Raw genomic sequence first — 24237 nt, 5'->3', positions numbered from 1 at the left:
GGTGACGGATTAGACCAAGGGTTCCACAACCTGGGGGTCGGGACCCCTAGGTGGGTCCCCAGATGAATAATGTGCAACGTTGTTTTCTCACTCAACAGTAAAAGATGGAGTGCCACCATTTTTTTCCACCGTAAAACATGATCATCAGGTATTATTACAATATAAGGGGGAATAACTTTTTCCAAAAAGTGTACAGTATTTGTTAAAATCATGCTTTTATGTGGACACGCCCACCAGTTCATTAAGTATGCCTGGTTTGCCTGGTGGGTGATGATGGGTGGTGATCCACCTGAACTGAAGCCGCACCCACAGCTGTATGATAAAGGGGGAGGGGTTAGGGGAGGGGCTGATAGTGTGATGTCACTATATTACTGTTTACTTCATTGCCCGTTTGACTGTCAAGGGTTCAGCCTCCAGGAAGAAACCCTAAATACAAAGTCAATACACCGTTGCACATAAAAACAATTCCAGGGTGTCTAATGAAGTACCTCATAGACACATGAAAAACTGGAAAAATACAAAACTTGTGGCACTCCATCTTTAACTAAGTAATTGTAATGGCATGGTTAAGAATGAGTCTTTTTCACATCCACATTCTGGTAAAGCAATATTCAGTCATAGGTAGGATTTCATGCAAAACAAAATGTGTTGTATATCTTTTGAAATGCCCCATGTGGCGCCTTATGCTATGTGAGGAAAACCACCAGGGAAACATTAGAGAACATTGGAGTTCCATCCAGAACAATGATACGGGACGTTAAGTCTGTCCGCGACAGAGAGACGTGGAGGACGTGTTTGGAGGATGAAGCAGCAATGGGAATCAAACAATAAAGATTATTATTATTATTATTTGCAATTTCCAGTACTTTTACTTCTACTCCACTACATGTCAGAGACAAATATTGTACTTTTACTCCGCTACGATTATTTAAAAACTTTAGTTACTAATTTACTTTGTAGATTTTGAACCATTTATAATGGAAGAAGCCCCAGGAAGAATTAATCCAAGATGTATTCATTCAAACAATAAGCAATTCACTAGTTGGAATGAACACACCATTGTGGAAGGTTTAAAGATTTTATTGAATGAATGAATGAAATGATGAAGAGGAGAGTAGGGGGAGGAGGAGAGTGGGGGGAGCGGGGCGTGGGTCTTTGGGGAGGGGGTCGTGTGGCGGTCAGCCCCACGGTACACGTGGAGGCGTGATCCCCCCGTGGGAACTGCGAGGAAGGGGGGAGGAGGTGAGGAGAGAGGGAGGAGGAGATGGAGCAGTGGAGATGCTGCTGGTCCTGTGGTGGTGGTGATGGGGATGGTGGAGGTGAGGAGAGAGGGAGGAGGAGATGGAGCAGTGGAGATGCTGCTGGTCCTGTGGTGGTGATGATGGGGATGGTGGCGGGATACGAAAAGCAGAGCGGATGCTGGGTTGTGTTGGGCGGGTATAAACTGGCTCGGGTAGATTGGCGTGGAGGGTCGGAGGATGGCGTGAAGGTGTGGTCAAGGTGTGTTCCTCCGCCTCCTGCAACATCTGTTGTTCCAACTCCATTAATGGCACAATTGGACAAATACACTGAGGCACCATGTTTGAATAATTGGTTGTTTTATTGATTGTGCACTAGTACGTGTAAACTATATGTATATAGATGACATGTTCTAGTTGGCAGCGAGGGTCTGGTCGATCCAGGCCCGCAGCTCGGTGACGCGGGCGTACACACCGGGCATGGAGGGACTGCACTGCCCACTGCCCCAGGATACGATACCAACCAGGGTCCAGGCTCCGGCCTTCTCACAGACCAGAGGCCCACCAGAGTCACCCTGAAACAACAAGCAGGCCGTTTTTGTTATTATTATTATTTTTTGCCATGGACATATATCAGGGTTCCCCAATTATTTTTCCTCAAGGGCCATATTTTGACTAGGGTAACACCAGCCTGGGGGCCGAGTCGGCACGCGCGAGATCGAGGTCTTGCCCTGAAAATTAATTTTCAGGGGAAGACCCCATTTGAAAAGGATGCCCAGTTTGAAATGCATAGGCTACTGACCCCCATAATATAACATTTAATATATACCAGATAATATTACCAGAAACATGAATGAATAACAGGTTCTCAGAGTTACAGTAAGGGGGTCTTTGCAAATAAAACATGTGGGAACCACTAGTAGGCCTATTAGTTGCTAATAATGCCATATTGCTATAGCATCATAGTAAATCATTGTAATACACATTATGACGAAAACATGGAGACTTTGACATTCAGTTTTTGGGCATCATGATCAAAATAGGAACATTATAGGCTAAATGGTGTGTAAATAAGAAAATGGACAAGACCAAGTCTTTGCCACAGACACTGATGACAATGATCCATGTGTTATGTCTACGTTTAGTCAGACAAAATGTTGTTTTGTTGCAGTTTTTGTTTTGTTGTTTTTTTGTTTTGTTGTTTGTTTCTTGTTTATCTATGAATTGTTTTGTTTTGTCTGGTTGAATAGTTTGTAAAAAAGTGTATGAAGTGTATTTTGTGAATTGCCCTTTGACCCCCTTGAAAACGAGATGGTTCATCTCAAGGGATTGTTCCTAATAAAGAATTCCACACACACTTCTCCGTGTACAGACATCATTTGACTCCATGGTCATCATGTCTAATAATGCCATATTGCTATAGTGTCATAGTAAATCATTGTAATACACATTATGGAGAAAACATGGAGACTTTGACATTCAGTTTGTGGGCATCATGATCAAAATAGGAACATTATAGGCTAATGGTGTGTAAATAATAAAATTGACAGAAATGGACAAGACCAAGTCATAATTTGGTGACTCCATGGTTTCTTTTTTTTAAATATATATATTTTTATCCCAAATCTTGTAACCCATTTTTCACCCCTGTGTCAATCATCTAATGTGATCCTGGGCTCTACACACCCTCCACCAACCTAGTCCCCATATATGGGGGACAAGGGGAGAGCAACGGACTTGAACTCATGCTTCCTTCATGCCTGAGTGTCCAATAAGTTGCTCCTTTACACCTGACAGGGGGGGGTTTCCCTGGTTGGACGTAGCGCGTGGAAGGAACACGTTATTCCAACCAGTTCCTTTCCCCTCCATCAGGCGCCCCGGCTGGCCAGGGGGAAGCAGTTTAGTGACCAGTTTAGTGACCTGCATGTTTTTTTGTGAGGGTACCTACCCTAGGGGACACGGGGAGACCATGTGAGGGTACCTACCCTAGGGGACACGGGGAGAACATGCAGACTCCACACAGACTCCATGGTTTCATGTCTAAAATCGCTCCCGGTCACTCACCATGCAGGACGAGGCCCCCGAGGCTCCGGCACAGATCATCAGGTCAGTGATGCTGTTTCCCCAGAAACGTTTGCAGTCGTTGTTGGAGAGGAGAGGGAGCGCGGCCTGCTGGAGCAGGGCGGGGGTGTCGGGAGCTGGAGAGAAAACACACGTCAGACCCATTCTGGTGTTATACTTTAGCTATTGGAAAATAGCAGATCTACAAGCTCAGAGTGCCGCGCTACGAGCTAGTAGATCTGCTATCTTTGCTGAAATCGCGAAAATGTTCGAATATATATTCTTTCAGAGCGAACATTTTAACTCAAATCTTTGCTTCGGGGGGGGGGGGGGGGGGGGGGGGAGTCCCTGGAACAACATATTTTCAGATGGGGGTTGGCGGCCAAAAGGCTATAATCTTGGGGGTCCTTGACATGAAAATGTTTGAGAACGACTGACAGATAAACATAGGGTTTTTCAGAAAACTGTCAGGATTTAGAAGAACTTTGTAGAATCGTTTCTGGGTCTTACTGGGTTTGAGCTTAATTTCAGCTATAGCAGAACATACATATTTGTCATATGGAATTCTCGTTATGCTTGATGAGAAGATCAGGGTGAAATCAATCACCCTGAAGCTTATATACCGAACAAGAGTATAGAATATCTTACGATAACTTCCCTTCACGATAAAGACATGGTGGTTGAGACACCAGTTTGCTCCACCTTCCACTTTGGGACATCCTATTCTATTCTAGGTAATTGAACTGGCCGCTGTACAATAGTCTGGTCACTGAAACGTCCTCCCCTCACCAGTGTGGTGGGTCAGGCCCCATCCAGTGGGTCAGGCCCCATCCAGTGGGTCAGGCCCCATCCAGTGGTCACTCACCAGTGTGGTGGGTCAGGCCCCATCCGGTGGTCACACACATCATCCCGCCGGGGAAGTGGTCGCCGCTCTCGGCCACGCACACAGGCGACACGACGCGGCCCATCTCTGCGGGGCCGTCCAGCCTGATCAGGCTGATGTCGTTGTTCATGTTGTACTGGTTGTAGTCGGGATGATTGAAGACCTGATCGGAGGAACGACGCAAGTCAACGTTGTGTATGGTGTAGCTGTCATCAAGATTAAAAGCTGCCTTCAGAATTAAAAGTTAATTTATAAATAAGTACATAAGTTAAGAAGTTCATAATGTTTTTTGTTTCATGTCAATTTCATGTGTTTTTACTTTGTTTTCAATGTGTATTGAGGTGATTTATGTTTGATTGATTGACTAAGGTCACTTTAACCTCTGAGCAGCTGAAGCCTGATCTGCTGATGAGCAAGCTGGGTGGTTTCGATCACTGGTAATTAGCAGAGCAGGGCAGAGCCAGTTCATTCTGAGAAGAGAGCTTCAGCGTGCAACAGCTAAAGTGCATTGCTGCTGCCCACATGTAGATCTGCTGTTTTGAGTACAGCTCATGATATCAGTTAAAGACTCAATTGTGCTGATACTGAGAAGATTTCCCCCGTTTATTCCCCCCAAAGTGGATGCGGCCAATGAGTTCTCACTGTAGCCCCCTCCGGTATACGTCACAAGGCATTTTGGCATTTGGCATACGCAATAAATGTCTGTACAACAAAGAACGCCTTGTGACGTATCTATCTACCGGAGGGGGCTACACATGGCTTCAACTGTATTTTCCAATATGTAGCCCGCAGGGACATGACCAAATGTATTATGAGCAGGTCAAGGAGAGGAGTGTAAAGATTGAAGCCTGATAGAGTATCCTGATAATAAATGTACAGTAAAGGAAATCATGTTTATGTCCATATTAAACAGAACATCATACTGTACCTTTGCAACATTCCGGATATGGGCGTGGTCAGGCTTGGAGACCTTGCTATGCTCGCCCAGGTGCACGCAGTGGGTCGTTCTGAAAAGGTTGCAAAGGAAACGATGGGCTTTAACACTATAGCATGACTGAAGTAACATGTGACAGAAGGCTTTAACACTATAGCATGACTGAAGTAACATGACATTGTGACAGAAGGCTTTAACACTAGCATGACTGAAGTAACATGTGACTGAAGTAGCATGTGCTTAAATTAGTAGTCGACTATTCAACTAGTCGACTAGTAAATATCCACTAGTGGACCTTGTTGGTACTAGTTGACTAGTCGATAGATTTTTTTTTGTAGGCCTCAAGATCAGCAAGATTATAGTTATAGTAACCAATGTACACCGTTTTTAAATGTACAACTATTATTTAAAGAAAATAGGTAGGCCTAGTTAAACAACTAGTCGACTAGTAAACTAGGAAACTAGTCAACTAGTAAAAATCACTAGAAGTGAAAGCCCTTAGAGGTCTCATTTTTGTAAATGATCCCCTGCATCATGTGTTCTGTATGAATAGAATGTGAATGTCAGAGGGAGCTGCTGGACTGATTGAAACATTTACAGCAATGATTTTACATACATGACAAATATAATACACAAGCATATATACACACAGAAAAAAAAACCTTATAACCAAATATTACAGAAAGCAGGTTCATAGATACTGTATGCCTTCCTCTAGTGTGAGGTCAGTTAAGAGTCTTTTAAAAGTAGTAAATGAAACAAGGACATTTCAACTTCAATTTGTTTTGACAATTAATCCATAAATGTGGAGCATACTGTACACCCTGAAGGCAGTATCTCTCGATTTAGCAGTAGTTTTTGGTAACAAAAGCTTATCTTGTGATCTGGTACCATAAACTGATGTATTGAGTTTTGTTAAATACAGAGGTAGTTTACCAATTAGTGCTTTATACGTGAACAGGGTAGCATGTTGCTTCCTTCTGTACTGTACTGTACTGTACTGTACTGTACTGTACTGTACTGTACTGTACTGTACTGTACTGTACTGTACTGTACTGTACTGTGGTGTGCTGTGCTGTGCTGTGCTGTGCTGTACTGTACCTGACATTGCAGTGGGCAGCAGACACAACCCAGTTCTCGTTGATCAGGGATCCGCCACAGAAGTGGAAGCCGGTGTAATCCTGAATTCACAGCCGGTGCCACGTACAGAACGAACGAACGAACGAACACACACACACACACACACACACACACACACACACACACACACACACACACACACACACACAGTAGAAAAGAAAGAAAGAAAATAAAAGATGATGATGGAATAAATGCATTGAAGCACTGAAAAAACTGTTGCGCCTTTCTTCGTCCTTTTTTTCTTCAAACTTGACTACGGTAGTGGTGGTCTCAAAAACATAAGGGAAACTTTGACAGGAAAAGACTCGCTCACCGTATAGAAAAAGAAGTAAAATTCCTTAGACTTAGCCTGACACTCAGCCTGAATTTTCATTTTGTTTCACTCCATTACTCCATTCACTCCCCTAAATCGCCTGAACATCATTTTTTAATGTGGCTAGCGATTTAGGGGCTGGAGCCAGGCTACCGTAGACTGAAAAATATTTTTTATTTTATTTTGCATTGCCCATTAAATTATAGACACATAGATAGAAGCACACACTAGATAGACCCACAGACATGTCCATCAGAAGGGGCACAGTCAGAGACAGGGATGTTGTAAAGATCAGTTCCGTCGAAAACTTAAAATTCACATTAAAAAGCTTGTTGGCTGATAACATGACCTACATTTTTAAATCCATACTGACCTTTTAGATTAGAATAGGTTAAAAACAAATAGGACAAAAAAAATATCTAGTTTTTATTGGTTATTGGTTGGGGGGTTTTTTGTACCTTTTTGGGTGTTTTTGTTTCTTGTTATGTCTTTGTCTCCTGTCCCTCCTTCCCCAAAAGGAACAGGGTCAGCAGGGCAAAATACAAACGCTATTTAGTTTCTGTCTGTTTGGTTTTGTTACTCCCTGTGTCCCCTTTCCCCTAAACGGACACAGCGGAAACAAGCCTAACGGCCTTCTTGTGTCTGTATCTTTTTTTAATTAATTTTCGATAAAAAATAAATGGCGGTAGGTAGCTATTTATTGTACCTGCAGGGAGACCTGCCAGGGCCAGGAGTGAGGCACCACCGTCTCCCCATTGACGATACGGGAGTATCCAGTGACCACCGGAGTGACGGCAGGAACGCCACAGCCTGAAAGAGAGACACACACACACACACAGTACCTCAGATACTGTACTTAACCCCTTCTGGGTGGTAAGGGAACCCCTTTTGGTGTTTTAGGGGTTATGTTAAACTTTTAGCTATTGATAAATAGCAGATCTATACAAGCTCATAGCCGCGCTACGAGCTACCCGGAACAACATATTTTCAGATGGGGGTCGGTGGCCAGTTACATATATATATTTTGTAAATATATTTTTTCATCCCACAATTTTGTAACCAATTTTTCACCCCTGTGTCAATCATCTAATGTGATCCTGGGCTCTACACACCCTCCACCAACCTAGTCCCCCATATGGGGACAAGGGGAGAGCAACGGACTTGAACTCATGCTTCCTTCATGCCTGAGTGTCCCAGTTGCTCCTTTCCACCTGACAGGGGGGGGAGTTTCCCTGGTTGGACGTAGCGCGTGGAAGGAACACGTTATTCACCAGGCGCCCCGGCTGGCCAGGGGGAGGCATTTTAGTGACCAGGATTACCAGTTACATATATTTTTGGGGCATCATGACATTGTTTGAGAACGACGATGGCATAGAAACAGGGTTTTCTTTCTCCAGAAAACTGTCAGGATTTAGAAGGCATTTGTAGAATCGTCCTCAGGCCTAAAAGTACAGTACTTTATAAGCAAATGTACATGCACGCAGGACAGGTATACTCACCATAGGACAGGTACAGGACAGGTATACTACAGCACAGTACAGTACAGTACTCACCATAGGCAGCGCCGACAAAGGCAAGGCAGGAGAGGATCGACAGGAAGGCCATAGTTTCAGGTTGACTCTATATAGCATGCATCCAGCAGGGTCTTTTATACTGGAAGGAACGCATGGCTTCTTATCTCTTCGCTGGGAGTTTGTACAAAATGTACAGCCTGCGTGTTAGTTATGACATGGGTTTTTCCTCTGAAGGCACTAGTGGGGACGTGTTAACATGTCATGTGAATTATATTTCACAGTTTACATACATAGATACTGTAAAAGAGCTGAGTTTGCGCTCCTCTGTGGCAGTCAGAACTCAGCTGGGTGAAGAAAATCTCTGTCTAATTAGTTTTACAGCAGTGGCGGATCATGACAATGAACAATATTCATATGCAGTATTCAATAGTCCCTAATTGTGGATAATTAGTAATTAATTAATTAGGTTTTAATGAGGATGAATACTGGTGTTTTGACAAATTAAATACATTTAAATAATAATAATAATAATAATAATAATAACTAGAAAAGTCTTTTGATTGATTGATTGAAATATTTATTAACAGTTTGCAGAATTACAATACATTTCAAGCACAAACTCAATACAAAGACTGTTAACTGTGAGTGAGTGGACGACCCAATTAAGCATTGCACTTGTTTACAAGAGGGTCCACCATGTTCAATTCATCAAAACATTTAGAGACGTACAAATAGACACTTCTATATAGTTAAAGAACAGAACAGGAATTAATCATAAAGGAAGCAAAAAGGGAAAAGAAACGTATACAGTGAGGGGGGGGAAAGGGGGGGGGGGGGAATTGAAAACTTCTATAACACTTGAATAGTTTGGTCTTCTGTCCCTTCAAAGGAACTCATGTCTAACATCGGATTGCTTAATATTTGTGGGAATGGCCTCTCTCTCTCTCTCTCTCTCTCTCTCTCTCTCTCTCTCTCTCTCTCTCTCTCTCTCTCTCTCTCTCTCTCCACACGTCTAGCTGTCACAATGTTTAGCGACAGACGCTGTCCCACTGCCCGCCCTGAATGTGTGAATGAATCACTTACCTTATGTTGCTTCTGCTCGTTTTGAAGAAATAAATCCAAAGTTTGTCATATTATGTTTTAAAGTAGGCATCAACTACAGCTGGTCAGTGAGCGTGTGCAGACTATAGAGTGATAAGGAGCGCCTGCTCTTCTGCTAATTAATGTTAGCAGCACTGCTAATTAATGTTAGCAGCACAGGGCCTTGCGTTTTTCCCAGACGCCTCTTATAGAGTAATAAAACATGCATGTGCGAGTTGAGAAAACAGGCTTGAAAGGTTCACTTTACATGAATTTACACCTAGCTACAACTTTAGTTTTTTTCAACCAAGGTTCATGGGGGCATTCGAGCATGGGGCTAAATATGTATTATTTATACAAAATGTTATATCGATTTCTATTTTTATTATTTACTATAGTCCTAATAAACCCAAAGAAATTACATCTGCCCACACACAAATGATCAAATTGATGAATTGAACAATGTGGACCCTGTTGTAAACAAGTGTAATGCTTAATTGGGTCGTCCACTCACAGTCTTTGTATTGAGTTTGTGCTTGAAATGTACTGTAAATTCTGCAAACTATTAATAAATATTTCAATCAATCAATCAATCACAGGATCTACTGAATGTGAAGGAGGCCTACTGGGGGTGAGCCATACATTTCTTGGGGTCTAGTAGGACTATAGTAAATAATAAAATAATACATTGCTATAACATTTTGTAAAACAATACATATTTAGCCCCATGTTCGAATGCCCCCCCTGTCAAAAACAGCTAAAATCCCTAAAATGAAAGAAAGCAGCAAATGAAAAAAGATTATCCCTCACCTTTTACTTTCTCTAATAACAACCTAAAACACGAACCTTGGTTGAAAAAACTAAAGTAGTCCTTTAAGCATTTATTTCATATTTACATGTCGATTTCAGCTCTGACACTTATTTCAGACATGCTCTAGTATGTCCTAGTAAGAGTCTGCCTGTGCTAATGAAAGAAAGCAGCAAATGAAAAAAGATTATCCCTCACCTTTTACTTTCTCTAATAACAACCTAAAACACGAACCTTGGTTGAAAAAACTAAAGTAGTCCTTTAAGCATTTATTTCATATTTACATGTCGATTTCAGCTCTGACACTTATTTCAGACATGCTCTAGTATGTCCTAGTAAGAGTCTGCCTGTGCTATTAACTCATTTTGGAGAAAATAAAAATTTCCTCTGGTGAAAAAAACATACATCGATACAATACAGTTTGTGCAATCTGCAGCTATATGACAATAGCATAAAATAGTGCAACTTGCAATATACTTACAAAACTAACTGTGAAATATAGATTTCACGTGAAATATTAAGTAGACCCCACTAGTGCCCTCATGTCAACTCATGTCATAACTAATACACAAGCTGTAAAAACTCCCATCAGCGAGAGATAAGACATGCATGCAAAGTGGATTGTCAGCAAATTGTCGGAACATTTTGAGCGAGAAAGGAGGGCTTTTGCAAAGGTTCGTAATACAGTATGGGCTCCATTTTCGTCAACGCTAAACCCCTTATCCCAAAACTTCGTTGCCTTTTTTTTTTTTACTATTTTTGCAAAACATTTTTGAATAGTTAAAATGGCCAGTCTTACAAGCTCACAACTTGTCAATTTGCTGCGTTTTGCCTTCACACTGCATGCTGTCATCCACAGCCATTGGAAACGCAGCAGGGACCTTTATCAATGCGTTCAATTCTGGTGTTATAAATTATACTGAGTATATACTGAGTAATAGTTAGGACGTCACGTAAAATTAGGGCAACGTGCAGGGCCGTAGCTGACCATTTGGTTGCCCTACTCATAGGATATTTGTACTGCCCCCCCTCCCGACGAGAGTGCTGCTATTCCTCATGCAGATCGTCTATTTTCACTGTTTGTGAGGACGCACACACGGCCGCTTCGTTATTACGCGGTGGAGCCGCAGAGAAAATTGTTATTTTGAGGGTCGGCGTGGCACTTTTTGGCACATGTTTTGCCCCCCCTCTGTGTGTTGCCCTACTCGCAGCGCATACTGCGCGTATAGGTAGCGAACGGCACTGGTAACGTGCATGCAGTGGGTCGTCGGGCCGTCAAGTCGGGGACTCTCTTTTTTTCTCTGCTCTCTCTCTCTCTCTCTCTCTCTCTCTCTCTCTATACACGTACTGGTCGTTTGGGCATGGAGGCACTGAGCGCAGACAGCAGCGCAAAATGACCGCCAACCTCCAACGTTTACAAGTTCATTGAGATGAAGCAAGTACCTACTCCCCACACAGTGACAGCACTCCATGTTCACGCACAGACAGACAGACAGACAGAATATTCTGTACACTGCAGTGTTTCCTTATTAAGCAATATTGATTAACGCACTCGTCCTCATATTTCGATGAGAGCTTCATATCAGTCTTCTCATTCGACCACGTCTATCCACAGTAAGAACCAGCGAGTCAAATGACGATACTGAGACCATGTGGCTTTTTTTTCTGTCTCTGGAGGAGGGAATGTTTTGGCTAGAGAACCTCGGCTCTTTGTGGCATCTCTCTCTCTCTCTCTCTCTCTCTCTCTCATCTCTCATCTCTCTCTCTCTCTCTCTCTCTCTCCTCTCTCCGTGTGAATGATAACCAGTTGTTGTCTTATACTTTGAGCTGTCATTATACGATCTGAGCGGATCACTCTAAGCCTGGAGGGGACATTGAACGCCACACACGGGAACCCCTTTTGGTGTTTTAAACTAAAGCATTATGTTATACTTTATATAGCTATTGAAAAATAGCAGATCTACAAGCTCATAGCGCGCCACTCAATCAACTGTAGATTTAGTCGACTAAAATCGTATGACATTTAGTCGACTAAAACTAGACTAAACACTAGAACATTCCAGGTGACTAAAATGTGACTAAAACGAAGTGAAAACTATTCAAGAGACTGTCTATGACTAAAACTAAATTAGAAATTTGCTACCAAAAACAACACTGATCCCATTTCAGGTGAAGGCCCAGAGCTCCATATACGTAGAGAGTAGTATGCACAGGCATGGTTTTACCATCAGGACACGCCCCCCCCCCCCCCCCCCCCCCCCCCCCCCCCCCTCATCTAGACTGAGTGGCAGAACATTGGAGTGTCGGAGTTTGTAAATCACTGAACCGTCCTGCCGTACCACCTGGTGCTAAATGTCACATGATGCAGGAGGCAGCAAAATGTTGTGTCATTGAAAACAAGCACTTCCAAACTCTTGACACTTGACACAGATAGAAAGAGGATAATTCAAGCATTTCGTTGGTTGGTGAGTTTAACATTGTTTAATGCAATCAGACAGGACTTTAATGTTGGTGAGTTTAACATTGTTTAATGTAATCAGACAGGACTTTAATGTTGGTGAGTTTAACATTGTTTAATGCAATCAGACAGGACTTTAATGTTGGTGAGTTTAACATTGTTTAATGCAATCAGACAGGACTTTAATGTTGGTGAGTTTAACATTGTTTAATGCAATCAGACAGGACTTTAATGTTGGTGAGTTTAACATTGTTTAATGCAATCAGACAGGACTTTAATGTTGGTGAGTTTAACATTGTTTAATGCAATCAGACAGGACTTTAATGTTGGTGAGTTTAACATTGTTTAATGCAATCAGACAGGACTTTAATGTTGGTGAGTTTAACATTGTTTAATGCAATCAGACAGGACCTTTCTGTGTGGATGAATGGGCTGTCAAGTAAAAGGCCAGAAAGTAGTTTTTAACCACTCAGTGGGCGTTCCCGCATAGCTTCCAGGTATACGATGATGTCACGCGCAGACCCTCTATAGACTGATCATCCCCTTATGTCCTGGTTTAGGGTTTATTCAGACCAGTGTGTGTCCAGTGGAAACCTCGTATGAATCTGATCTCAGGTCAGAATGGGTTATATAGTAAAATGACTGTTGGGTAAACACAGATTAACACTGAGAGGGGAAACGATCTGGGTTGTATCAGCTGGGTGTGTGGAGCGGAGGACATCGTAAAAACAAAACACTGATCCAGGCTCATGATTCTCATCAGCTGCTCTGCTGTCAGAATAACCTACGCCATTACACTCACACACACACGCACGCACGCACGCACACACACACACATGCACGCACGCACGCACGCATGCATGCACGCCAAAACCTTGTCGTGATTGGTTGAAAAAAGCAAGTATACACACAGCGGAAATCCTGTAGTTCTTCACCACGTTCTCTTTTCTAAGCCTGGTGATCTACAAGTCTCTACAAGCTTGTAGATCTACAAGCTTGTAGCTTGTAGAGCCTATACAGCTTGTAGAGACCTACAAGCTCTCTACAAGAGCTTGTAGAGATCTACGAGCTTGTAGGTCTGCTATTTTTGAAAAAACGTGAAAATGTGTCGCAAATCTTTGAATATATATTCTTTCAGAGCCAAAGTTTTTAACTCAAATCTTTGCTTCTGGGAGAGGGGGGGGGGGGGGGGGGGGTCCCTGGAACAACATATCTTCAGATGGGGTCGGCAGCCAATCTAATATAATCTTGGGGGTCCTTGACGTGAAAATGTTTGAGAACCACTGACATAAATGATTTTTAGAAGACATTTGTAGAATCCTTCCCGCAGGTCAAAATGGGTTAACAAACACAGGTTTTCATGAATCTTAGTGGGTTGAGATTAGCACGACTGCCCCCCCGAAGGGATCATTCACTTTTGGATCAAAATGGTGAAAATTAACCCATTTAGTTCTGACGTCGAAATTTAAAAAATGTCTTCTAAATTCTGACAGTTTTCTGAAATACCGAGAGACAGCGGGGGGGGGGGGGGGGGGGGCTGGCCAACACAATAGATAACCTACCCTGGCCAACACAATAGATAACCTACAAGGACATATGAATTTAATTTATATACACGGCTATATTAATTTAGCCGATCATCAAAGCTCACCGCGCTCGTATAGCGCATTGACTGTCTGTCTGTCTGTCTGTCTGTCTGTCCTGTCTGTGTCTCAATGACTTGCCTTAGGCGGATAATATAGACTACAAGTACTTTATTAAAGTAAAGTAAAAGAGTGAGTTCTCATTGCGTTCTCTGCGTCGTAGCGCATGCAGATAGGCAGATAGCGGGGGGGGGGGGGGGGGGGGCAGTTCTATAGGCAAGGGCAGAAGGTTCCTATAACGACAGTGGGTGCGTGCCCCACCTTAGAGTAGCCTATATATTTTAAGGCACCCGCCCCGCAACTTATTATTATTGGCTTATTATTTTGCCACCAGCGGAGTTGACGGTTGACGCCGTTGTCTAGTATAGACTATAGGCCTGTGCCAGGATGATTTTAAATAAATATGTCTCTGTCTCTGCGTCTCTAGAGCTATAACATATATACTGTAGCACACATCATGTGTGACACATGTGCACACACACACACACACACACACACACACACACACACACACACACACACACACACACACTAGAGCCCTGCACGGGCCTAAAATATAGGGGCCCGTGGAGTTAAGGGACCGTCCGGCCCTAAGCCCGTTGGTACAGTCCAGAAACGGACGCCCGGAAGCCCAACATATTTTTATTTAATATTTCAAGCATACGTGCCGCTGCCGCGGTCGCTCTATTGGTGCACGGACGCAGCAGCAGCAGCTAGGCCTACTCACTCACAGCTGCACTATATCGCTCTGATAAACCTGCACATTAAGGAACAAGAAGTCAATAACACACAGACGTCACACAAAAAAGTAGCCTACTTAAATATAATTTTATACAGTAGCTGCTGCACGTGCACTGTCAATCAGCGCAACGCGTTGTGAGCTTGCAGATCGGCTATCGCGGAGCGGACTCACACTGCATTATAAAACCCAGACGGACAATAATAAGAACACTTACGTTATGTTACGTTTCTGCAATGTACAAATCCAACTTTGTTTAGTGTAATGCTCCCGCAGTATTTAATGTTTTTAGAGCCGTACCCTATATGCTACTTATACTTAGTACTCGGTGTGTGTGTGTGTGTGTGTGTGTGTGTGTGTGTGTGTGTGTGTGTGTGTGTGTGTGTGTGTGTGTGTGTGTGTGTGTGTGTGTGCACATGTGTCACACATGATGTGTGCTACAGTATATATGTTATAGCTCTAGAGACGCAGAGACAGAGACATATTTATTTAAAATCATGGGGCTCCATGGACAAGGTGCACGCGCTGGTGCCAGGCCCAGCGCATGGGCCGTTCCCCGGGCACGATGCGCGCGGAAAAAGGCCTGCTGGAACCCCAGAGAACCACTCAGGCTCGCTTGGAGACGGCGGAGAGAGAGCCGGGCACCGGGCATATAACAAAGTCAACCTTTTACGTCGCAAACGGGTAGATATAGCCGCGACGAGTTCCGTTCTGTTGCGACGAGTCCAGCTCACGCCAGAACGAATTACCTTTTACGTCGAGAAGGGTAGATATAGCCGTGACGTGTCCCGTTCTGTCGCGACGTAAAAGAATAGTCAACCTATCACGTCGCAAACGGGTAGATATAGCCGCGACGAGTCCGTTCTGATGGGACGAATTGATATTATACGTTGCGACTGAAAATAATAGGTCGCGACTTCGTCGTCCGCCGCGTCTGGATTTCGCTCCACCTGGAGATACCTCATGTTTCTGTATCAGTGGTGCTCAATATTTCATGTCCAATATTTCATATTTCATGTCCTGTTCCAGGGACCACCTCCCCCAGAAGCAAAGATTTGAGTTAAAATGTTCACTCTGTAATAATATATATTCAAAGATTTGAGGCACATTTCCACGATTTTTCAAAAATAGCAGACCTACAAGCTCATAGCGCGCCACTCGGTGGTGCGCTATGAGCTTGTAGATCTGCTATTTTTCAATAGCTAAAGTATAACATAATGCTTAGTTAAAACACCAAAAGGGGTTCCCCGTCTAGAATGGGTTAAGCTCAAGGTCACAATCAAGAACATCATGATCCAAATCAAGAGCAGCTGGGTTTAGCAAAGTTTATGAATCTATGAAACTTGATGGGATAGATCTGTCAGTGGTTCCCAAACAGTTTTTCATGTCAAGGACCCCCAAATTTGACCCCCCTCATTAGCCCCGCGGACCCCCATTTGAAAATACATGCCAGGGACCCCCCCATAAGAGAAGATTTCTACGGCTCTAGCAGTGATTCTCAACCCGTTTTAATTTCAAGGACCCCCCAGTTTGACATGCACTAGTCTACGGACCCCCATTTAATGGCATTTATATCTCTGGTACCCACATGTATAATTGTAAAATCAATGTTAATTTAACTCTGAGAGTGTACAAATGGAACATTCTATTTGTACACTCTCAGAGTTACAGACCCATTAAGGGTCCATTGGGTTCCAAACTATCATTTTTAGCTCATGGGGACCCCCTGGAACTCCCTCCTCAAGGACCCCTGGGGGTCCCCTGGGGACCCCACTGTGGGAACCACTGGGATAGATGGTATTGGCAAACAGCAAACAAACGTAAACCACAGATCTCCAAATGTCAGGGATATATTTATGTCGGTGCGGACAGTGCCATTTCCCCCTCCCTGTTTCTATGTAAATAAACCCTCTTTCTTTAAATGCAACATTATGTAAAAATATGTCATGAATATTAGTGCTGTGTGATTACACTTGACATCTCGATGACACTAAACATTCTAAAACATTATTAGCCATGGCAGGTTGTGGAACAAGAAGTCTCAACATTGCATACAAGACCTATGCATACAAGACCAAGAAGAACTATGCCTACATCCCTGAACTTCAAAAAGCCATTGTTCGTGTTCGTCTGGAGTCTAAAAAAGGACTACCTCGTGGAAGAATACACAGGCCGGAGGACCCCAGACGGCTGGGACTTTTACCCCCCATTCCACCGCCATCTGTTGACGAACTAGTCGCGACGCAGCAAAGGAGAGGAGAGGACAGGTAGACTTCATATAAAATGTGACATATCGGTAACACATATCGGTACAAAATGCCCACCTTATGCTATGTACTGTCAACATGCTAATGAATGCAATTATTTTTGTAGGGCAACGAATGAAGGTACATCAGCTGTTTAATGGAAAAATCAGTTTGACCACCGGGCCCAGGAAGAGACAATACCATCAACGGCACCACGTATGGACTATGGAACATCTACCAGGATATCAAACTGAACTGGGCCTATCAGCGTACTGTGTCTAATATAGGTGTATGGGTCTAAAAAGACCTGGCATCCGTCTAAATCTAAAATGTACATAGTTGCTAGTAAATGTTGCTACTTTTCAACATAATGTACATACTGTACCATAGTGATTGCCAATGCCATTGTTTCTGTACTGTCTCAAAAATGCCATTAAATTGTTACTTCAGCACCTAGCATTTGTCATTTTACCATACTGTCTCATCAATATGCTCTACTAAATCACATTGAGATATAATTGTTACTGTTCATCTTTCTTTGTCTTATTGACTTGAGGCATTGTATTGTATTGATCTTTAAGTATTTTTGAGTATTTATTCCACACATTTCGGAATATTGCAGGTACATAAAAAATATTGAATCTAAATCAGAAGACTTATAGGTATATGGTATAAAAAAAAGATGGGTTATGGCATGGTCACTGCACTTTTATTCTAACTATGAGGGTGGATTCTGCCAATGCATTTCAATTGGTGTTTTCTAAAATATTATTTTACATAATTCTGCAAATAGGAAAATCTGCCCTCATAATCAGAATGAACGTGTAGTGTGACAGTATAGGAAAATAAAATATTGACTATCTGGAAGGTGTCATGTTCTTTAGTACAATTGTAAACATTTTGAACAGGAATTAGTGCTGTTGTGGGAAATATGAAGACTCAAATCTATATAGTATTTTGTTCCATGCTAGTCTGTCTTTTCGTGTCTGAGCAACGACACCTTGGCCTGAAAGCCTGTCTTAATCCAATCAAGTTGTATGTAAAAGACTGTCACACCTATTGTTTGTTATGAGACCGTGCTGGGCCTGAATAGGTATCGCTAGGTAGTTCCTGTCTCAGGAGGGGGGCGACAGCCAAGAGAGTCATTGTATTGTACCTTTGTGACCTAGGGAGAAGCTCATGGGACTGGTGGAGACAATGTTGAGTGATACAGGCTAAGCCTGCTAGACTGAGAGATGTTTGCTTGTTGCTGTTCTTCTGAATAAACTTCTAAGATATACATTCACCCGGATGGACATATATTGATTTCCATAACAGTGCAAAAAAAGATCTTCCTGATTTCCTTTTTTATAAAGTAACTAGTGCAAATATGGGTTTATCTTGAAAATATACTATAATAATTATTAATAATGTAGATGAGTACAAGTAGAAAAATGTTGAAACAGGATCCATATAAATGTGCTAAAGATGTGAAATGTAACATTTTCAATATAATAAACCCATCAAGCGCAACTGGTTTTTGATGCTATAGTAACAAGTTGTGCTGGGGACACTCACGAAGGTTCAAGGTTGTACTTTATTGTTCCATCTTGTGTGCAGGTACATATAGTACAACTTATTTTTGTTTGGCTTCTTTCAGACTGCAGCAGCATAGATAACATTATAAACACAGCAAACAAAAAAATAGAAAATAAGAGTGCAATAAAAAGCAGTAAAAAAAAACAATGATATGTACATGTGCATGTTTTCCCTGTAGTAGCAAAGTTAACATTATAAACACAGCAAACAAAAACATAGAAAATAAGAGTGCAATAAAAAGCAGTAAAAAAAACAATGACATGTACATGTGCATGTTTTCCCTGTAGTAGCAAAGTTAGGTGAACTTTGTGTGAAGTGAACAACTTCACAGTAGGCTATGTTACATAAATATACATCCAAAACAGTTTGGAAAGGTGCAATTTGAGAAACAAAAAAAAACAAAATACTAAACTAAAACACTTTTAGTACAATACAACTATCCTATTGTGACAAGAATGAAGTGTCAAATATGACTGTAAACAAAAATATACACTTCAAAACAAGAAAAATATAGGTCCAGATGACTGGCGTACACATCCGGGCACCTATGGTTCAAGTCCCAATCCGGACGTACTTTGATGCTTGTCACTCTCCATCTCTCTCTTCCCATTTCCTACTCATTCAAATGAAGACAAAAAACGGGTGGATCACAGAGCATTTGGTTTGAAACCGGTGTACCGGTTATTTGGGTCAGGAAATTTCGTTCGAATACGACAAACAACACAGGAGGGAATGGCACGCCGATTGCCTGCGCCCAAGCGCTGCCACAATATATACTGTCTGTAGGCTGCATGGCGAAATTCTCTGTTGTCTTTCCCTGGGTCTTGTGGATCAATCTGTGCAATGTATTCATTTCTCAGCTCACGATTCAATCGCAGGTGAGCCTCCTCCAAACACAGAGTCTCAAAGTGAAAGGTGCGACTGATGCACCTCTCAGGAACATTGCCACAACACAACCTCTCAATGTCTAATGGCATTTGCCTGCAGTTCAAACAAGTGCACCACCACAGCCGATCAGCTTGTGGAGGGGATGGTGGAGATGGTGGAGTTGGTGGTCGTGCCCCTCTACGTGCCCAAACATCAACTCCCGGCAGTCTTACAAGGACTTCATCAAGGATTTCCTTGACTTCCTCCGGAGTCAAGGCAGATGTTGCAGCCTGTAAGAGAAAAATGTGACTGTATTATAACATGGTCATTTCAATATCTAAATCATAATTATAAAATTAAAAGATCATGTATTATCCATCGTACCCTTATTTCTGCCAGTCGAAGTTCTGTATGTTTTTGGATCCTTTCTTCGTCTTCTAAAGCAATCAACACTCTACCACGCTGGCGTCCCCCTCTACCTCTCCCTGTGGCTCCACCACGGCCGCCACGGCTGCCACGCCCTCCTCGTCCGCCACGGCTGCCACGCCCTCCTCGTCCGCCACGGCTGCCACGCCCTCCTCGTCCACGCCCTCCTCGTCCACGAGCTGCCGCTGATGGTCCTGGTTCCTCATCAGACTCAGCCCCGCCACCACGTCCACCTCTTGCTCCTTCCATTGTTTTTCTTTTCTTTTTTGCTGGAGCTGATGGTCGTGGTTGTTCCTCATCAGATTCGCTCAGAGTCAGATGAGTCTGTGTCCAGTCATCGTCTGACTGTGTAACCTCCATACCTTCTCCCTGAAAAAGTGCAATTAATTATAGATTAATTCATGGATCTATTGATTTCACAGTGATACACAGTAGTTCATGACTATGAGCCATACTAATGGTTATATGTTTACAGTATGAAGAAATGCCTAATGCATAGGCTACATTGAACCATTTAGAAAACACTTTGAAATAATCAAGACATTTGTTTGGTTACTTCATTACTACTTTTGGTTCTTTATCATCTAATTATAGTGATGTTGATGTCGTTTTCAATGTAGTGGGTCTCAGGACCAACACTCCAACAGTTATTCAAATAGGACCCTAATCTACAATATAATGTATTTATGTTTTACACTACGTAATGTGTGTAAGAGAGTTGTACAGGAGAGCATGGGATGAGGGACAGTTACTGTCGTAGACTCCAGTTATAATATTGATTTTAGACTGACTTCAGTGGAATCACATGTTGTATAATTTTATGTTCCTAGTTCCTACAGTACATATCGCCTCCTATACATTATATTCACTGCACTACTCATCAAGTCTATAACTATGAATACATAAGGGAGAAACAAAGTTCATAATAATAAGAAAAACTACCTGTATATAAGTTACACACACAGAGATAGATATGACCTTATAGCTCTAGGCTTGCAAAACATTACGGAAAGGTAGATTTTTACATTGGGGGGGGGGGGGGGGGGGGGGGGGCGGAGGGTCGCTACCAGCCAAACAAAGGATGCAAATTCACCAACACGATTATAACAACGTCGCTACAAATCGTGTGGAAATGCCCTGCATTATAGCATATTATAGTTTGTCCCTTGGACACAGAGTTTGTGCACATAGACACTAGCCTGGCTTTGTGCATACTTAATAAGTTATAACATAGAATCACTTCAGCGGGGGGAGGCTGGCTGACTGATTCCACGTTGACTACCAAGTACCAACGCTATGCTACATACTGTAAACAACGACACAAAAAACGTGCACGCACAAAACATTTCTAAACCTTGAACTATAATCGTTACAGTGTTAGAAAACTTTCCCCATTCATTATTTCGAAATGTGTCCACGTACGATAGAATAACACATATCATAATAAAGTATGTTCAACTTCATATATAGCCTATAGACGTTTGAAAAGTAAAAACTTACCAATTGTGAAGTGTCTGAATCTTCTGAAGACATATTTCACTTCTGAGAGTAATAACAAAAAGTAAAATCCAGTGGAGTGGAGCCTATGAGTGCAGCAGAGTAGTTTTATATCTGGAGTCAGTGGAGTGGAGTAGAAAGTCACGCTGTTTTGCCGAAGGACAAGACTTCCGGTAAAACGCGAATGGGATGCTGGGAAATGTAGGACTCGAACAAATAAATGCATTACCGGCAGTGACCAGCAGGGAAGCTACCCAGTATTGCTTTAAAGTGTATATATTTATACATTTCGTTTCGATGTTTCCTTTGATGTTAGTGTGTGTTACATGCTTTGTACATATTTGTTTTGATTGTTTTGAAGGTTATTCTATAGAAGGATATGCTTCTTTGTATGCTTTGATTGAATGAGGGGGGGGGGGGGGGGCGGAGGCATATTACATATCATTTGTGGGGTCCTTGACATTAAATATTGAGAACCACTGATATAGAAACATGAGGTTTTTCAGCAAAAAATACATTTTAAAAATACTTTTTTAAATTTCGACGTCTGGCCTAGTAAATGGGTTAAATACTAAAGTTAAATGTATTAGTTACAAAGCAGTACAAACAGTAGAAAACTATTTTAGCCGATCATCCTAAATGGTTGCATCACATCTTTCTTTTCCTATTTCTAAAGATAAGCAGTACATGGAAGACAAACTGAAGTTGTTTTTCAGTGATACAGATGTTAAGCACTTTTCAGAAATAAGAATATGAAAGGGGAGGACAGTAGTGTTTAAGCACTTTTCAGAAATAAGAATATGAAAGGGGAGGACAGTAGTGTTTAAGCACTTTTCAGAAATAAGAATATGAAAGGGGAGGACAGTAGTGTTTAAGCACTTTTCAGAAATAAGAATATGAAAGGGGAGGACAGTAGTGTCTATCTAACATTGCTGTCGGGCAGAAACCTTTTAGCCTGGCTAATAAGCCAGACTCAAATCACACCACCGGCAGGCAACTTTTTTTGCCAACGGCTGATTCGGTCTGGCTTATTAGCCAGGCTAGAAACCTTTAGCTCCATCTTTTTTTCTCTTTTCTTTTGGTTTTGAAATTGACGCCCTATATGGCAGTGTCATGCAAAAGTAACAAATTGTCGCACACATTCATTATATTGATGATTGATTGAAGATAATATTATCGCCATGTTTTTGACATGTTCTTAAATGATTTAGGCCTGGTTGAAGGTGGTTAATAAGAACACAGGTTATTTTTCTTCCATTTCCTGAAAGGTAACGGCTTTAGACGTCCAAGGTTTCTACCAGACAGCATCATGTACAGAACCAGATCATAATCCTTATTGCTCCCTGCACAACAACATCAATCAAAAACATTCAGTTTAAGGAAATAAAACAATTTGTGATATAGAACATCTCAGCAATATAAGAGTGAACACTCAGCAAACACTCAGGAGTGTAATGTTTCCAGAGTTACAGGAAGTAAATGGTCTGAAGTCATTCAGTTAAATCTCTTTTGAAACACAGAAGTTGAACAGGATTTAGTTACATTTCCACAGCACACCGTATGGTTAGGTTATGTGCACTGGTGAGTCACAAAACACTTTAATGAGGTATTGGTCAACTAGTTGGTTATTGAAAAATTGCATTACTGGAAGCTTGTTGTAGCAATGATAATGGAAAGTAACGGTATCAGTAAGTCCAGAGGTTCCCAACCTTTTGATTTGATCTATTATTTTCCCCTTGAAAATCGAATTTGTGGGTGTGTATTATTATCACATGACAGCGAGTCCCGGGTTCGATTACCCTTTGCTGCTGTCACTCCCCGACGCTCTCTATTCTCCATTCCAGTCTCCATTCACTGTGTGCTATTGATAAAGGCAGAAAAAGTCTGGATCTCCACAGTTCACTCGTCTGTCTTAGCTTGAGTTATGTGGAATTCTATTCTTATAACATAAACCAAATAAAACACCTCTGAAACAACTTCCCATATGCTACTACTGATAATGGGCTGTATTTTGCGTGTCTTAAGTACCAGGTCTTATTACTTAACTTAAGACCTGGAGGCGTGATCAATGCCATTTGGCTATTCTGAGTGGCCAAAGAGCATTGACCAGGTCTTAAGTTAAGTAATAAGACCTGGCACTTAAGACACGCTAAATACAGCCCTAAATGTTTATAGACTAGAGTTTGCTTTGAGTGGAGTGACTCATGCATGGATGGGACAGAGTGTTTCTGTCACTCATGGTGGATGCACTGTTATAATATGCGCTTTGGGGAATGTACACACACACACTCCTCGCGTCCCTTTGTGACGCAACACCAATACAGATCACATTCTGTGATCAGAGATCACGATTTATTTTCACTTTAGTGTCCCCCGCCAACCCAGCAGTGAGGCTCAGGAGAATGCGTACAGTTCAAAAGAAAGTACAGGTCAATACAAAAGCTTCTACTAGGATAAAACCAGAAAAAGCACTAAAGGTCCCGGCACACTGCTGCTTCTTTCAGATTTTTAGCTGCGTTCTTCGTCTGTTTCCCCCTAAAAACGTGTCCAGTGTGCAACATCCTTAAGTCCTCCATTTTCAATTCATCAGAACATTTAAAGTACAAATACACTTCTATGAAAAAAAAAGGAAATCATATCATATATATACAGTAGGCGGGCTCTGCTTGAGACGCATGATTAAACAGATTAACAGATTAAATCATTTGGCTATGCATTCTAGAAACACATTCCTAACTCACACAAACCAAGTTGAAATCCTACACAGCGGTGGTAGGTAACCGCTAGATGACCTTTGACCAAGAATGGAGCA

General features: G+C 42.0%; 1 protein-coding gene across 1 annotated transcript; it reads right to left on the bottom strand.

Annotated features, from left to right (window-relative positions):
* Positions 1 to 1651: 1651 nt before the first annotated feature.
* LOC310874108 (chymotrypsin A-like) lies at positions 1652 to 8174 on the bottom strand (the record flags this gene model as incomplete). The annotated part of the gene is made up of 7 exons (XM_083786785.1): positions 1652 to 1813; positions 3303 to 3436; positions 4165 to 4345; positions 5111 to 5189; positions 6218 to 6297; positions 7276 to 7379; positions 8123 to 8174. The coding sequence occupies 7 exons, from the start codon at positions 8172 to 8174 to the stop codon at positions 1652 to 1654; spliced, it is 792 nt and encodes a 263-aa protein (XP_083642911.1).
* Positions 8175 to 24237: the final 16063 nt, after the last annotated feature.

This window comes from Protomyctophum parallelum (genome assembly GCF_964188405.1).
Source record: "Protomyctophum parallelum genome assembly, chromosome: 17".
NCBI lineage: Eukaryota > Metazoa > Chordata > Actinopteri > Myctophiformes > Myctophidae > Protomyctophum > Protomyctophum parallelum.
This window is presented reverse-complemented; position numbering and strand designations above follow the sequence as displayed.